Source organism: Dipteris shenzhenensis, chromosome 6 (genome assembly GCF_047967505.1).
Source record: "Dipteris shenzhenensis isolate YYH24624 ecotype China chromosome 6, Dip_SZ_1.0, whole genome shotgun sequence".
Taxonomy (NCBI): domain Eukaryota; kingdom Viridiplantae; phylum Streptophyta; class Polypodiopsida; order Gleicheniales; family Dipteridaceae; genus Dipteris; species Dipteris shenzhenensis.
This window is the reverse complement of record NC_141601.1, coordinates 55,098,986-55,111,231: the sequence shown is the minus strand read 5'-3', so window position 1 is coordinate 55,111,231 and position 12,246 is coordinate 55,098,986. Positions and strand designations below refer to the sequence as shown.

The window sequence follows — 12,246 nt, the reverse complement described above, 5'->3', positions numbered from 1 at the left end:
GTGGAAGGTTAAAGTAGCTACGTCCAAAGATTTTGCAATGGTTGAGGATCTAGTAGAAATATAATTCTTTTTCAAAAGAGTTTTATAAGACTTTGTTTTCTGTGCATTTAGGGTTGAGTGTTCCTAGTCATTATAGGCAAAAAGTAATAGAGGAGAATTATTTACACACAAATAGTCCATTTTGCGAGTAATAATTATTATGTTGGTCTTTTTTGACTATTGTAAATACAGTTGACTCTATATTAATATAAACCCACATTTTAAAAAATAATTATTATAAGATTATATTTATTTTGTTATTTAACATGCAAACAACATATCAATATCAACATTACATTGTAATCGTGTGTGTGCGAGCGCGTGCACATGTGTGTGCGTGGCATAACACGAGAAAACAAGGGATAACAACAGTTTTGCATATTAAGATAATCTTGACTCATGACTCATTATAACCAAGATAATCTTGACTCATGAGTCGTTATAACCAAGAAATAACAATGCATTAAATGCATGTAATATTCAAGATCACAGTGCTAAGGAGGAGCAATGCCAAAACAGAAGAATATCCAGCTCATATTAGGTAGTACAGTCCCTCGAGGGAATCCATTACAAGGAAAAATCAGAGCTGCTTGAATCTGCCCGCAAAACAATCCCCACTGATCAAAAGCCTGGTACATATCAATGACTAATCAGTTCTATAATGATCATAAGATATTGGACACAAAGTCACGGCAACTGAAATCAAGCATAGCATACAAAACTGGTTGTAGCAGCCATTGCCAAAAGTATGTTCATACATTCAAGGTAGAAATAGTTCGTAAGAAGGGCATCTTGATAGCCAACCTCTTGGAGAAATATATATATCTACATGAATCCAAGAACATGCCCAAGATCATCCCTGAAAACACAACACATACTTCAGTGTCAATCTCATGACAGCCACAAGGTTGAAAACCATAAACCTTATCATGTATAGGACTGACTACTATGACATCCCCACAGACATCATCAGGACCCAACGTTCGTTGTAGATCATAGTATAGACAAATGCCCTCACATGCATATCCACACACCCACACAATCCATTTATACAGAGGTCTTCGTACTAAGTTTTTGTGGCACAGGGTTGCCCTTTTCCGTCGAACATGATGTCCTATACAATGCGCACTGTCCCATCCCATCACGTCCAGGCATGGTTTTTTTTTGTTTTTTTTGGGGCGGGGGGGGGGGGGGGGGGGGGGGTTTCCCACACTGACTGTTATCTGACCGTCTTGGGCCTCCCAAATGGCAAAGTTCCTTCTACACCATCTCTCCCCTCACTATGATCTCACCCTAAGCATCTACCTCTTGTCTCCCCTCTCCACCTCCATCTCCATCAAGTGACAAGGCTCAAGCTATCTCCCCCTCCATCTCTCTCCATCCCCACAAACTATCAAGCATCTCCATCGCCATCTCCATCAAGCACCTATGTAACATGTTTGTGTTTCAAGAATCAAGTCTCAACAAGTTTTAAAAGCTTGTACAAGTATCTACTTTAAAGCTCTAAAATCTGTCTTTTTTTTTGGTATCGAATGTACTCTCAAGATTTTGTTGTTCTTTTAGTACCGGACTAATATCAAACGGCACGCATCGGACGCGATGGTACTGTCAACCATGGTGCTGCAGGCCAAATTGAGTTGTCTAGGAGGAGCCCTCCACTATCTGGGGCCCGAAGGCCAATACCCAACTTAACAGAAAGAATGAATGAAGAATTGGGGCCCCAGAGTTGACATAGGACTAGCAACAATCCATCAATCCATTCAAAGGGTAAGATGTAGGGACACCCACGGTTAAGCCATTCAGGACCCAGGTATGTTTATAACAAATGTATCGTGTGGACACCATATACTCAGCATCCGAAATAAAAAGAAACATCAGCAGTTACACACACACACACACACAGAGGAGAGAGAGAGAGACTAACATGTTATTCTAGGTATTCTTTGGGCCACAGTTGCATCCACTTTGAGATTTCCTCTTGGTTCTGTAGCTTTCTGATGCCTCCATAAAAACCCCTAGATTCATCTCCCTCTTCAAAGACCTTGTTCCTCTTTATTGCTGCCCGCCTCCATTGAGAATCTTGGGTGTACTGGTTGAATTGAAACCACACAACATCTTCAAAATGCCCAAAAGAAGAGATGATCAAATTTCACCTGTTAGCGTTAAGTGCTTGCTCCATATGAAAAATTCAGGTTCTATAATAATAAGAGAGATCTTGACATGTAATGCCTTCTCTACCAGGTTATTTATCATCCACATCATTGCAGTGACTTTCGGATTGAAAACGATCACAGAATTTATGATGTCCAAGGTGATAACTGTGCAAGCAAAACAATGCAAAGCCTGCACATCCACACACTAGCACACAAAGAAAGAGGGAGGGGGAGAAAGGCTTTTCATTAAGAAGTACATATTTCCTTTGTCATGCTCAGGTTGAGCTATATTTTGCATTCCAATTCATAAGAAACACAGACAAGATGATATGCAATATTTCCCATGTTTGTTTGATGCTACAGAGAAGTACACATGGTCTTTGATCTCACCTTCAACATGACAGGAGCAATATCCCCTCTCTCTATTATTACAGGTCTCAGCATGTCCAACCATCCCATACCACCATCCTGATTTCAAATAGATTGTTTTAGCATTGCAACTTAGATTATATGTTTAACCCCATGATTTGAGATGCATGAAGCATTGAGCACAACAATTAGTAGGAAAAACTTCTTTCACCAATGCAGAGCAAACCACTCGCAGGTTTTAGAATAAGTCAAAAAAGCAAGCAGGCAGATAAAGAAACCTCTCCCCAATAAAGGGACAATTTTTGCAACTAATCAATTAAGAGCTGTAAAATTTTGGCAAGGCCATATGGCTTCAAACACAATTCCTCTGTGCCACGGGCATAATAAAAACATGCAAAAAAATGGGAAAGGACAAAAAATACCATCAATATATGTTGTCAAACCACCAAGATAGTCGGGAAAAACTTATCTGAGATCATGGACCTACCAAAAGGGAACTCGATGCTCCTTTTCCATTGGACTTCCACATGGTCACCAGGAAGTAGGTCATCAAGGGTCCCTGTCATATGCAACTCATAAGCTGTGGTAATAACAGGATTTGCCCGCACTCGCTCCCATGAAATGTTCTCCTCTACAACAACAGTCTGGGCACCATGTGGGGGATACCTACACAAACAACAAATCAACAAACAAATATGTTCGTATCAACTGGAAAATTTTCAGTGTGTATAAAAGCCCAGGAAGAAATTCATGACCCAGCTGAGAGGCAACCAAAGCAATAGGCAATGCCCTTGTCAGAATATGTAAGTGACTTTGTAATCGAAAGGCCACCAGACATAAGACTTGAAACGAAACAGATACTAAATACAAAGTCAGACATATTGAAGAGAGAGAGAGAGATTATATCATAAATTTTCCAGTAGATACTTATAGAGCTGAAAATCCAAAAACTAGATTGCTCGATACATCTTGCATAAGGTGATAACAGAAAAGAGCAAGAAAGTTGGAGAATGTACAGAGACTCCCAAGTCAGCCAGACATGTAAGAGACACACACGCAGACACACACACACACACACACACACACAGAGAGAGAGAGAGAGAGAGAGAGAACCTTGCCCGGAAGGCATTGGTAGTGTGTTCATAACAGATCTCTGCATCATAGCATGATAACATGAAGCCTGCATGCCCATTCTGCAGAATTTCCAAGTGAATTGTATCGTAACATACTTCAAACATAAAGAATAAAGTCACATGAACTGACGGAAGCAACTGCTATCAGGCTCTATCAGGGTTTGGTCAGCCTGGCCTTACGGTACGAAAAAAAGGAATCATAGCATGAAAAAAGAGAAAAAAGAGACTAAGTTTTCATCAAGTGGGCCTTGAGAATGTGAAGGCTATTAAAACAAAACGAGCATCTCCAAATCAGAACAGTGCCAGATACGAGAGTAGTGTGTGTACTAACGACTTGTGTACAAAAAGAGCATGGCTTTCTTGGTCATTGTGAACATGATTTTACAGTATGTCGGATGAACATGTTGACAAGGTTTGTCCATCAAAATCCATCACCACAGTGAAATCGCAAAACCATAAGCTGACAGGTTTTTTGTATGTTACTCAAGTCACGTCAAGTCTGTAAGAACCTATAAAACGTAGTGGAAGATTGTGATTTAGTGCAAATTTAAGCCCCCTGTATGGTGTTACTAAATGGTAGAGATTGTTCACATGGCATTCCTTCTCTCGCATAGATTTCTCGCTCCTCAGCACGAAAAATCTGGGGATCGGGAGGCTCTGTTTGATCGAGTGATAAACAGAAAAATCTCTCTTAAGGTGTTTTTCGAAGCTTAAGAAGCAAGGTTTATGGTCCTTTCTGGTCTTCTAATGACCTGCGGGCATAGAGGAGAAGGCACAATCTTAAGCTTGCAGGTAATTGTAAGAATTGAGAACAAACCTCTCTATTGAAGACTTGTGCAGCGAACCAGAACTCGCCACATTCTAGTGCGGCGAAAAAATCCTTGAGAGTGCAACGAGGGAGACTTCTGCTTGCCTGGATACTTGGGAAGGGCCAAAAACCGCAATTGCACGCATCTGACCTTGAAGATCTCTCGGCAAGCGCGCCTGTGTTGGACGCCAAGCTACAGAGCCAGGCTCTGAAGACATTCTGTCCCACGAGATTGCCCCATTTCTCCATGAAGAGATTCTGCCATAGATGATCGCTACCGCATTTTCGTCTTAATTCTCTGCAGACACCCGCCATGCGACACAGGGAGACCGCTGGAAGAAGCCTGAGGATGCGCTCGATGACGAGCTCTGGCAGGTCGAGAAAGGAAAACGGGACAATCTCCTCGACGCTCTGCACTTGCTTCCTGCATCTCGTCTTGAGGAACATGGCTGCGAGTCTGAGAGATGCTAGTCGGTTAGCTTCTCAAGCTACAATCTTCGACAAAACTGTCTCCAGCAAGAACATGCGAAATGGAAAGGGATTATCGATCTGATGGAGAGCAAGGCAAGCTGGTCATGTAATGATTGTTGTTCTCAACGGAGGGGTATCCAATTGGAGAAAAGCTTCCACTTCGATTGTATCACTCCTGCCGTCGTCAAATCATGGCAGCTTTCCTTCAATGGCGGAACATCAGGAGCATCCTCATCATCAGCAGCAACAGATGATGCTCCAATGCAACAAGAAAAGCTTGCTCGATCAATCAATCACTGGTGCCGTCTCCAAATCAAAGCTTTTGCTGCTCCCGATCTTCATCATCGATTTCCACGCCTCAAACTTCCGATTCCATTCTCTAATTCCGAGTGCAATTTTCTCAACCGATTGTTTTTTTTGGCCTGCCCTGACCGGTTACATATACACATTTGCCCGTTTTTACACGAACATATCAAAATATCGGCCGGTATTCTAAAGGCACAACAAAATTTATTCGGGTTTTTTTCAAATTCAGCCGTACACTAACGGACGGTAATTCAGCAATTTTTAAATTCAAAAATTTGGCTTTTTTGTTATTGGCTTACATATTCTGCATTGAAGAGTTTTCATTGACTCTCCTTGTTGTGATTGTGATTGTGATTGTGATTGTGATTGGCTAATGTGTTGACTTTAGACCACCCCTTTCAAATTTAGGTCCTACACATGCTTTCATTCCAATTCTCCTCTTCCATTTCTCTCTCTCTCTCTCTCTCACTTTGGGTAGGCCGAGTGAATCCTATTCACCTTGGTTGGCCTGCCTCTGTCTAGGCCTTAGGGCCAGTGCACACGAGACTCAAATGCGCAATCGGTGGTAGAAGATGATTTTGTTCACATGTTGGTGTTTGCTCTTTCCTACTGCTTTCGTAGGAAGAGCTGGGTATTCTATGTTTGCAAGGTTCCGAGGCTTTTTGTCACCTACAGATATATTGGGGTTGTCAGTTGTAGTATATGTGTAGCTTAGGACCTCGAGTCGTGTTCCGGTGAGAGACGTAGGCTTAAGTGTGGTAAGCAAACAAAGTGCATGCATGTGTAAAAGGAACGTAAATCATCTTTGTTGAGGTAATGAAGGCTTTCGCCTTCATTGGGGGTTGTAGGGTTTAGGAGGAGTTTAAGGGTTAGAAGGAGGTTCCAGGGTTAGAAGGAGGTTCCAGGGTTCAGAAGGAGGTTCCAGGATTCAGAAAGAGTTCCAGGGTTTAGAAGGAGGTTCCAGGGTTAGAAGGAGGTTCCAGGGTTCAGAAGGAGGTTCCAGGATTCAGAAAGAGTTCCAGGGTTTAGAAGGAGGTTCCAGGGTTTAGGAGTCCAGGGTTAGAAGGAGGATCCAAGGTTCAGAAGGAGGTTCCAGGGTTTAGAAGGAGGTTCCAGGGTTTAGAAGGAGGTTCCAAGGTCAGGGTAGAGTACATGGTAGAGAATTCATCTCCCTTGTAGATCATGGAGTTTTAAGGGTTTAGGAACAAAGGGTTTAGGGGAGCATAGGAGTGGGAGAGGAAGAAGGTGTAAGAGCATGGGGGAAAGAAGAGAGAGGAGGGAGGAGGAGGAGGGAGGAGGAGAGGGAGAGGGTGGGTTGCAAGGTTGGAGGAGAAGGGAGGAGGAGTTACAAGGTTAGGACATGCTTTTGGACGTGGAGTGCAAGGAAGCATGGACACTTGAGACAAATGCTTGGAATACCAAAGTAGACTCAACACAATGTCCTAAAGAGTGCAGGCTTCATTCCATTATGGGGTATTTATACCAGTTGGAGAGCTTCTCTCTCTGCATGTAACACAAAGTTGTAACACAAAGTCGTATCACAAAGTTGTAACACAAAGTTGTAACACATTCTCTCTCTACATGTAGAAGTTGTAACACAAAGTTGTAACACAAAGTTGTTACACAAAGTTGTAACACAAAGTTGTATCACAAAGTTGTATCTAGAAGTTGTAGCACAAAGTTGTAACACAAAGTTGTATCACAAAGTTATATCTAGAAGTTGTAACACATTCCCTTTCTACATAAGTTCATGTTGGCACAGAGTCAACATACTCCCGAATCCATTTTATTACCTATCCTCGGGTTATGGCTTATTGCAATCATGTACTTGGGTTGCCATGTTTTAGTCCAATGGCTGTGGAACTTGTGTCGTGCCAGTCGATCCTGCTGTAAAGCCTTAGCACCATAGAATTTTTGTGCAGTTTCCAGGTAGCCTGTATCCACCATTTGCTCAAACAGAGATATGTGGCATGCCTCTAAGAAGATCACTCTTTGATAGAGCCGACTTGTAATCTGAGCATCAATCCTTTCATTGGGATTAAAGCTGAGTGAAGGCAAATGGGAATCAAGGTAACATGGGACCTCCAAAATGAATTCCAATGTTTTATAGAATATGGCACTTTGGCGAAGGAAGCGATCAATGTTGCCGCACATTATTTATTCATGCTGCTAAAGTACTCGGACCATGGTGTCTTGGATATTCCATTCTACACCAGAGTAGGGTTCGATCATTGGCCGATTAATGACGCGATCTTCAGCCAAAGTGTGTATGTTGGCTTCCCATTTTTTACGCCGTGGAACTGCATAGAACTTGGGATGGGTTCTGAGACATGGAGGTGCCCATAAGTAAGATTACATCAAAGAGCTTGGGACGGCGCCAATCAGGTTGTGGATCCAACTTGCTAATCCAACCTTCACTAATTTGACGCTGACGAATGTTGGTAGGAAAGTTGTCCAGGGTCTATCCACCTCGAGTTTTCATATCAGGATATTTGCTCCAAAATTCCTTGATGGGGTTACTGGGAAGTGGTATCTCATCAAAATCATACCCATCATTGGAACTTGGCATGGGCGTACGAATTGGATTATTTGGATCTTGATATTTAAAATCAAATACTGTGTCATTTTCTACTGATGGAAGCACCAAAAGTGTCGGAGGTGATGACGGCGCAGGGAGAGAATCGGGGGACATTGGGGAGAAATATGGCAGAGTGATAGTGGCAGAAGGGGGAGCAGAGGGGAGGGGGGGAAGAACTGGGCAAATGGTTTAAGCAGCTTGGTAATCCTCAAGGATAGGATTAGCAAGGGAGGGGAAAAAGCTAGGTGTGAGGGGCTTGTAAGTTTGTGACTGTTGGGTAAGTTGAAAATGGTGAGAGGCATGAGCAAAGAGATGATGGAGGGAAGATGTTAGGATGGAGCTTGAGGAAGGTCAAGAGGGTGGTAGCAGCAAGGGGAAGTGAGGTTATGATGTTAGCAAAAAGAGTGGTTAGATATGGGAAGTTGGATGTGAGATAGGCCTTGTCATCTTCCGACACTTCTTTTTGTTGGTGCGATGGGATGATCAGCTGCATGGGTGGGATGTTGGTTATGTCGTGCCATGCAAATAATAGGGATGGCTATTGTAGCAATGGCAACAAACCTGCAATAACCCTAAGGGGAGGACTACCCATGAGGCAGACATATGCAATGAAAGCATCCGTCCTGAGTGTTATAAACCCAGCATGTGTAGACAGGTAGAAGATATTTTTCTCATCTTCAGATAAGTCTTGGCAAATTATGCGCAGGATTTTAGCTCCGATGGAACATTCCCAGTTGATTGTTGGATGAGCATATACAATCCTGATTTGGAGTTGCTTCCATTGGATAAGCACGCGTGCGTTGAGGTGATCTTCCACTTGTAGAGTAGCCACAAGCTCTTGGTACACCACGGTTGTACATTGCAGTGGGGTGTCATTGATGTTGTCTTCCAATGCCTCATTGTTGTGCACTAGCAATTGGAGTTCAAGCTTGGAGATGATTATTTTTTGGGAGTGCATCTCATTCATTTTTTCTTTGTATTTGTATGCCTCCTTAAGCTTTCTCATTTGCAAGGTGACCTTTGCCTGTTGAGGAATGTCTTCGGTGGTATTGGACCATTGGTCCAAGACTTGGGCTTGTGAAGTGCTGGCCTCTTGAATGGTAGCAAGTTGATCTTTTAAGATGCAGCATTCCCTTGTAAGCTCATTAATGCTGAAGGCATGTACTGCCAAAGATTGTTTCATGTCTTCAAGCTTGTCTTTGCAATCCTGGAGCTCTTCTTCTTTGTGAATTAGAGTGAGTCGAGCTTGTGCCACTACCTCTATCTCTTGCGCATGTGCAGATGTCAAGGAGTTATAGTAGGTCTGTAGGATTGCCGTTGCTTCTACTACCGCAGTCAGCTGTGTTTGACTTTGGTGGAGGTTGGAGGTCACATCCCTTACTGCCTTCTCTTGAGCTTGGAGAGCCTGGTTCATGTGCACTTCTTCTACCTCCTTCTCATTTATCTGTGCCCAAAGTGCCTTGACCTCTATGGCGATTGCCTGGAATTGGTCTTCGATTTCTAATGCAGTCTGCCTTTCCAATTCTCTTGCATATTCTTCCTTGGCCAAGCTAGTGAATAGTTCTGACATTTGGATCATTTGGCTAGCTTGATGTTGGAGAATGACAGACGGTGATGAGGTCTGGTGATATTGTTGATACAAGTGGTGCCCATGGAGCAAACTCGATGATTCTATAGTACTTGGGGGAGGTTGTTCCAATGGCATTTTAGTCCCTTGTGTACAATAGTCATACTGCTGATCTAGCACTAGCTCCTCTTGTGGCTCATCGATTGGCATGGTGTCGATGGGCGGCTCGAGTGCTGATGTAGTCTCAAGCTCTAGTGCCGATCTTTCCTCCAGTTCAGGTGCCGACCTTGTTGCGAGCTCGGATTGATGCTATTGCGGGAGACTTATTGGTTGCAGTTGTGCACCGAGCTGTATCATCTTGTGGGGCAATTCCGCAATCCCGACCTCTAGAATAGGTACCTCTGCTAAGGCATCTACTAAGGTTCTACTACCTTGGTGAGGATAATGCATATTATTTTGTTTGTGGATTCTGCTAGTCCATTCCCTTGGGGGTAGTAGGGTGTGTTTTTTCTATGGATTACCATGAAGCCAGACAAGAGGTCTTGGATTACCTCATTGACAAAATGTGTGCCTCTATCCGACACAATTTCATTGGGGCATCCGAATCGTGATCAAATTTTCGTATAAGAATCTTGCTATGCTTCTGACATTTGCCTTTCTGACTGCTTTAGCTTCAACCCATTTTGTAAAGTAATCAGTGGCCACAATGATGTAGCGTGCCTGTGTTCCTTTTGCTGCTGGATGTATGGGACCCACATAGTCAATCCCCCATTTTTCAAATGGTTGTTGTGCAACAATTGGTGTTAGGGGATTGAAGTCTTTGTGTTGTGGTTTAATAGTCCGTTGGCATACATCACAGCCTTTTACATATTCATAGGCATCTGCCCACAATGTTGGCCACTAGTAGCCTGCGAGGAGAACTTTTCTTGTTGTGGCTTCCCCTTGGAAGTGTCCTCCTACAATGCCTTCATGGACTTCACTCAGGATTGCAAGATCTCATGAGGCATTACACATCTTCTTAATATCTGGTCCTTGCCTATCTTGTACAATTGTCCTGCAATGAGTTGATAGGGTGCATCCTTTAGAATCAATTTTCAGGCATTTACTGCTTTCATGTCAGGGGGTGGTCTTCCTGCCATCAAGTACCCAATGATATCTCCACACCACTCTGGAACAACATCTATTTGAAATAGTGTGGCATCTGGTAAGTCTTCTTCTACTCCAGTGGCTTCTTCTCTTGACTTGACTCGAGACATGTGATCAGCAATGTAGTGTTGGAAACATTTCCGGACCATGATTTTGAAGTTGAATTCTTGCAGCAAGAGGAGCCATATCTGGTTTTTCTTCCTGTGGTACACGGACGGTTCACAAGATAAAGCAATGCTTGATGGTCAGTGTAGAAGACAAAATCATTTGGAAGACAAAATCATTTGCCAGCAGATAGTGCCAAAATTTCTTTACACTATACATTATTGCTAGGGCTTCTCTTTCTGTGGTTGTATAGTTGATCTCTGCATCATTGAGTTGTTGACTGGCGAAGTAGACGGGGTAGTCTTTCTTATGTTCACCAGGTTGACAAAGCACACTCCCAATTGCATACTTGGATCCATCAGTATGAACATGAAAATCAATATCCCAATTGGGAGATATAAGGATGGGTGCTGTGATTACGCGCCACTTTAAAAGCTCAAAGGCTTGGTTGCACTCTTCGGTCCATAAGAACTCCACTAATAATTTGTAAAGTGGTCTAGCTATCATGGCATACTGCAATATAAATCTTCTATAATAGCTGGCATGTCCCATAAAGACCTGTACACCTTTGGATTTTGTAGGAGGAGGCAATTCCATGATGATTTTGATTTTGTCCATGTCAGTTGCAATCCCATGTTGAGAGATGATGTGTCCCAAAACAACTTTGTGGGTGACCATGAACTGGCATTTTGTTGGATTTAGGGAGATGCCATACTCCTTGCATTTGATTAGTACTTCTTCAAGACATTTGAAATGGTCCTGTTTGTTTGAATGGATGCACAAATCATCCAAGAACACCTGTAAAAACTTATTCAAAAATGACTTGAAAGCTATGAACATGACTCGCTGGAATGTGGCCAGGGCATTACAAAGGCCGAATGGCATGACTCTATATGCAAAAATACCCCATTCTGTAGCAAATGTTGTTTTTGATTGATCTTGAGGAGCAATGTGCACTTGGTTATAGCCATTGAAGCCATCCAAGAAGCTATATATTTCGGATCCCTTCACCTTTTCCAACACTGTTTCTGTTAAGGGTAGGGGATAGTGATCCCTAAGTGGCGGCATTCACATTTTTTAAGTTTACGCATATTCTGAGCTTCTTGTTGCATTTAGGTACAATGACAATGGGTGAAACCCAATCAGTGTGCTCTATTTCGTAGATGAATCTGGCATCTAGGAGTTTTTCCAGCTCGTCATAAACCATGGTGCCATATTTAGGATTTGTTGATAAGGTCCACATACCTTAGGGTGAGCACCTTCCCTTATAGGTGTCATGTGTACTGCCACTTTTGGTGAAATTCCTTTCATCTCTTTGTATGACCCTGCTAGGTAGTCACGGTATTCCATTAGGAGTTCTTTGAGTTTGGTTTCATCTTCTTGACGAAGCTGTTTCCCAATGAAAACCAAATTTTCTTCCTCCCCTTCAAGGGCGAGGTTTATTGTGCATGTTTTTGCTGGTCCCTCATAGATTGGAGTTTCTCCAATGCTATCAGTTTCTTGAACTTCAGATTCTCTGAGTGGTCTTGGCATTGCTATAGGCGCACTGCCACTTGTATAATTCTTGAAGT

At 42.7% G+C, this 12,246-nt stretch overlaps 1 protein-coding gene across 2 annotated transcripts; it reads right to left on the bottom strand.

The window, feature by feature from the left end:
- Positions 1–552: 552 nt before the first annotated feature.
- LOC147901368 (F-box protein At2g26850-like) lies at positions 553–5,111 on the bottom strand. Of its 2 annotated transcripts, XM_087376298.1 has the most exons (6): positions 4,512–5,111; positions 3,675–3,754; positions 3,049–3,227; positions 2,583–2,660; positions 1,964–2,154; positions 553–898 (listed from the first exon to the last, which is right to left on the bottom strand). In XM_087376298.1, exons 1-5 carry the CDS (start codon positions 4,947–4,949, stop codon positions 1,967–1,969), a joined length of 963 nt encoding a protein of 320 aa, XP_087232424.1. In that variant the 5' UTR covers positions 4,950–5,111; the 3' UTR covers positions 553–898; positions 1,964–1,966. The 2 variants fall into 2 exon arrangements, with proteins under 2 accessions (XP_087232424.1, XP_087232425.1); XM_087376299.1 differs by lacking the exon at positions 2,583–2,660.
- Positions 5,112–12,246: the final 7,135 nt, after the last annotated feature.

Excerpts from the sequence above, each read along its gene's own strand:
- LOC147901368 (XM_087376298.1), bottom strand. The coding sequence starts at position 4,949 with ATGTTCCTCAAGACGAGATGCAGGAAGCAAGTGCAGAGCGTCGAGGAG. Across the intron at positions 3,755-4,511 it reads CACAAGTCTTCAATAGAGAG|AATGGGCATGCAGGCTTCAT; the intron begins GTTTGTTCTCAA and ends GAAATTCTGCAG. Across the intron at positions 2,155-2,582 it reads TTGCTCCTGTCATGTTGAAG|ATGTTGTGTGGTTTCAATTC; the intron begins GTGAGATCAAAG and ends GGCATTTTGAAG.